Consider the following 5,217-nt stretch of genomic DNA (forward strand, 5'->3'; position numbering starts at 1 on the left):
CATGTCATGATCAAGCACATGGTGAAGACAGCACCAACATACTTTTCATGCTTTGCCTTGATAGATTGATTCTCATTTTTTCCTTTTATTTCTTTCAGCTTCTTAAAGCCGTTTTTTACTTCTTCTCTGCCCCTTTGTTTCACTTGCTTTTCTTTCTCTGGGTGGCTTTTACGTTTCTGAGTTCTGACTTCTTCTCTCTCTATCCCTTTAGTTTCATTTCATTTGCTTCCTTTCTTTGGGTTGCTTTTTAGCTTTTAGGTTTGTGATGGACAGTTAGGCACGTGTGTCTTGGGATTCCAATTTAAGAATTTACTTTTCAGTTTTTTTTCTTTTTTCTTTTTTTGGGTTAAACTTTTAGCTTTTCAGTGCTATAACTAAGTCCCTTAGAGCACTCACAGCAGTGAAGCTAAATAGCTATATAGCTATTTTAACTCCACCAAAACACCAAAAACAGCCACATAGTAGTGAAGCTAAACTTATTTTTTTTAACTTCATTACTATAGTGCACATCTATCTATAGATGTACACTGTAGCTGAGAGCTAAAAATAATAATAATTTTTTATTCCTCCAGCCTTGTTAAAATATTATTTTTTTTCCTTTCCTCAACTCTCTCTCTCAACTTTCAGACTTCTCACACCGCCACGGACCCAGCTCTGACCACGGCAACCCCCACCACCACATCAGCCACAAATCCAATCACACCCACACTCATCAAACCCACCACCACCAATATCAATCACCACCTCCACTACCACGGCAATCCCCACCACCACCCCCACATTAGTCACAAACCCAACCACACCCACACTCATCAAACCCACCACTACCAGGGGAAAAAAAAAAAAAAAAAGCAAACGTCGGCAAAACCCACGACCAAAATGGTTTCTTCTGCAATTTTTTCCTTTGAACCAAAAAAAAAAAAAAAAAAAAAACCATGAACCAGAGGTTGATAGAGGCGTGGTGGTGGACCTAGTGGCATTGCTTTAGTTGGGCTAAGTAGAACTGAAGCTTGGTTGGACAAAGAAATAAAGAGAGAATAGTTGAAAAATGGAAAAGGAAATGAGGAGAAAAAGTAACAAAAAGATAAAACAATAAAAAATAAGAAATGGTTGAAAGTTAAAAGGTGTGGCTGAGGGTGGATGAGATAAAAGGAGTACGTGTGTGGAGGAAAAAAAAAAAAGGAGAAGAAAGAAACGTGTATTTGGATGAAAAAATAAGATAATGGGAAAAATAAGATAAAGGATAATAAGAAATTAAAATTAAGAAATGTTACCATAATATTTTTGCAATAAATTTTAAGTGGTAGGTTATTACTATCTAATATTGATGAGAAAAAAAATAATTTTTTTGATGGTGGCGGTGGTGGTAGTGACAGTGGTGGTGGTAATGGCTGTGATTGTTGTTTATTGTAGAGAATATATTATTCTATCATGTGGCGGCGGCAGCGAAGGAGGCAGAAGAGTTGGTAGCGGCAACAGTGGCATTGGCAACGGAAGAGTCGGCGGCAATGGCGGTGGCGATGGTAGTGGCGGTGGTAGTGGCAACGATAGCGATTGCAGTGGCGGTGGAAGAGTCGGTGGCGGCAGCGGTAGTGGTGGTGATAGTGGCAGCGGTAGCGGTTGCGGTTGCGGGTGGTTGTGATTGTTGTTTATTGTAGTGGATATATTATTTTATTATAGTGGATATATTATTTTATTGTGATGTTTATATTATTTTATTGTGTTAAAAGCTAAAATAGATCCACTGCTGCAACATGTGAGTAGGTAAAACAGATAAAGTTAACTTTTTGTGATGCTAAATAGCTATATTTTTAAGTCCACTGCTGTGAATGCTCTTACCTTTAATATTTTTGGTGGGGTGTTCAACTATCAATTCTAAAATGAGTTTTTAGCTCTTCGACCATGGGAACTAGGAAGAGTTGGGCTTGGCATTAATATTATGTAAATGGGCTTGACTAGAAGGTGGGGCTCAAGGCTCAAGACTTATGTAAATGGGCTTGACATTGAGGTTCAAGGTTTTGGGCTTATAAAGTTTATTAATATTATGTAAATGGGCTTGACATTGATAAATTATTAGATATTAACTAAAATATAGATTTATAGTTTTAATTGGAATATTTTAGTTAACTTTTTTTTATTTGTACCAAATTAATATATTTATTTATATTTGAAATAATTATTAAATTAATTATAACGTCATCATAGTTCGACCCCGGTTCAACTTCGGTTCGACCTCAAAAATCTTGAACCTTTTCCCTTTACGGTTCAATGAACGGTCCGAGTCTGAAAACCTTAATTACAACTCGATGATTAGTACATGGCTTTGAGGGGCTCTTTGGTTTGGGCTCTACCCTAGACATGGCTTCGAGAGTATGCTACAAGCAATAAGCACAAAGACTAAGAAAGGAATCACTACCTGGTTTTCGATCCAAACCCTATATGCAAAGGTCAAACTGGCCCAAGCTAAGTGTTGATGGTACCTTCTTGAAAAGGTGTTAGGCGCCTATTATTACCGAACTATAGTTGGCCTTCACTCGTATTACAGGATTATCCTTAAATGAACATTACTAAGTAGGTTTCACTAATCATACACTTGCACCCTAATCGTAAAATCTAAACTAGTAAAGTAAATCATAAAATTAAAACAAAGAATAAGAAAAAAAACAAAGTAAAATCTTCCAAAAATAATAGCTAACTAATCAAGTTTTGAAATTTAAACCTAATTGACTATCACCTTGTATGGAAAAGTCTTTGACCTTCAATACATTTAATACTTTTTTTTTAATTATAGAGTTTCTGATTTTCATTTCTAATTAATCTACTATAAAATTAAGCTCCTAGTTAATTTAACCTAAAATCAAGGAAATTCTACTCTAATCTAAAAGGAAAATTGTATTTATTTTTTGTATTTTAAGTTTTATGACATTAAATTTTTTATAAAAAAATTCAAAAACATACAAAATTTAAAAAATATATATACAAATTTGCAAATATGGCACGAATTTAAAGGCAAAGTAGGGTTTTTCTATAAGGTGGCGTAAGCTACATATGGTTGGTGTACTCCACTGAGGTTTGAGCAAAACCCTAAAAAAATAATTAATACAAGAACAACCAAGAAGAAAACTAGGAAGTGGTTCGGATCATACCAGCTGACACTGATGTTAAAGTGGCATACGCCCACCATATGCTTTAGGAAGAAAGCCTAAACTTACATAATTCAAAAAAGTCAAACAAACAAGCATGTGACTGACCTGTTATCATCAAAATACACAAAGACACAAAATAGAGCATGTTAAATATAAAGAAGAAAGAACTATACGGTGCAGAATATGTATCATTGAGAAGATTCATGCTTCTTTCCATCTACAACCGAAGTAACTTTTATGATCTGCACCTTTGGTTAAATCAACTACCATAATTGTGTGTATTAATAGGAATAAAAATGTGTGAATGTATCTAGCATAAATCGAATCAAAAGATCATTAACTTCAAAACAATAATAATAGGAATGGAGCTGATAGGTGGATCGTGATAGTTGGAGCTCAAGAATGATAGACTAGTTTTCTAATGATGAATAACCAGGAAACATAGCCAAACTTTCAAAGGTTCGACCCTACCACTTCATTGAAGAGAGAGAACTAAGTTTGAGATGAAACCAACAGAGTTTTGGTATGGAATTTGGGGATGTCCTGAGATTTGAAAATGTGAGATGTCACTACAAAAAAAGAGGGCTATAGCCGCATTTGAAAAACGCAACTTTAGCCTATAAAAAACGCAGCTATAGGCTATAGCTGCGTTTTTATAGCCGCGTTTGCAAACACGGCTTATGCAGCGAGGCTATAGCCCTCTGCGGGGACCTAGAGCTGCGTTTCTAAAAACGCAACTCTATACTATTCTATAGCCGTGTTTCTTTTGCCCTATGGCCGCGTTTTTCCACACCCATAGGTTCGGGACCTATAGTTGCATTTGCATTTAGGGTGAGTTTGGTTCAGCTTTTTGTAAAAGTGCATAATCAAAAAGTGGAGTTTTCAAAAAGTGCATAATGAAAAAGTGCATTTTCAAAAAGCTAAGTGTTTAGTAAAAGCTGTTAAAAAGTGATTTTTTTAAAAGTAGAGTGTTTGGCTAGCACTTATAAAAGTGGTAGTTTGAGGGATAAATTACCAAAAAAGACAATGTATATACAAGGGAGTTTATTTCATACTTTTTTTTTTTTTTTTTTTGGTTGTGAGTTTGTTTCATACTTAAATCAACTATTTCATCATACTTAAATCAATTTTTCTCTTTCTAAAAAAATTATTTTTTTTCTCACCAATATTAGCTAATAATAACCTACCACTTAAGATTTATTGTGAAAGTATTGTGAAAATATTGTGATAAAAATTGATACTGATTTTAATTTTAACATACTATTAAAATTATTTTTTTCTCTTTTTAAGAAAATTATTTTTTTCTCACCAATATTAGCTAATAATAATCTACCCCTTAAAATTTATTGTGAAAGAATTGTGAAAATATTGTGATAACATTTCCTTCTTCTTTTTTCCTTTTTTTTCCCCCTCTTTTTTTATCCTCCACACACGGAATTTCTTTCCATTTTTTTTCCTTTTTTTTTCCTCTTTTTTTTCTCCTCCACACACGTACCCTTACTCTTTTCTTTTTTATCCTTCTTTCCTCTTTTTTTTTCCCTACCATTCCTCCAAACTCCAGAACGTTCCAGAGCTCTCTTTCCTCTCTTCTTTTTTTCTTTTTTTTTTTTCTTTTTTCTTTTTTTTTTTTTCCTTTCTCCCTTTTCTCTTAGCACTTCATCTGTTGGTTCTTGGCGGTGTTGTTGACGCAGGATTGTGGGAGAGAGGCCCATTGCTAGGCAAAGGAGCATTTGGGTCTGTGTTTCTGGCCAAACCCACATCCAAGTTTCGCTCTTTTCCTTCGTTGATCGCAGTGAAGTCAGCAGAGATTTCTATTTCTGCTACACTTCAAAAGGAGAAATAGGTTTTTGACAATGTTCAGGGCTACCCTTTTGTCATTCACTGCTTTGGTGAAGACTCCACGGTTGAAGATAACGGTGACATGGTTTATAACTTGTTGCTTGAGTACGCTTCTGGTGGAAGCTTGAGAGATTTGATTCACAATTCTGGTGGGTGTGGTTTGCCTGAAAGTGATGTCAAACGTTCCAGAGTCGGTGTTGTTGACGCATTCACCTTCAATTTCGTCTTGTAA

General features: G+C 35.0%; 1 protein-coding gene across 1 annotated transcript; it reads left to right on the forward strand.

Annotated features, from left to right (window-relative positions):
• Positions 1-1,387: 1,387 nt before the first annotated feature.
• Positions 1,388-5,217, forward strand: LOC126728138 (glycine-rich protein 2-like). Its single transcript, XM_050434007.1, has 2 exons — positions 1,388-1,613; positions 5,042-5,217. The coding sequence occupies exons 1-2, from the start codon at positions 1,388-1,390 to the stop codon at positions 5,215-5,217; spliced, it is 402 nt and encodes a 133-aa protein (XP_050289964.1).

The sequence above is a fragment of the Quercus robur genome, chromosome 5 (genome assembly GCF_932294415.1).
Source record: "Quercus robur chromosome 5, dhQueRobu3.1, whole genome shotgun sequence".
Lineage (NCBI taxonomy): Eukaryota > Viridiplantae > Streptophyta > Magnoliopsida > Fagales > Fagaceae > Quercus > Quercus robur.

Coding starts and splice junctions, on each gene's coding strand:
- LOC126728138 (XM_050434007.1), top strand. CDS start 1,388: ATGGCTGTGATTGTTGTTTATTGTAGAGAATATATTATTCTATCATGT. Junction 1,614..5,041: donor TGGTGGTGATAGTGGCAGCG/GTAGCGGTTGCG, acceptor GCTTTGGTGAAG/ACTCCACGGTTGAAGATAAC.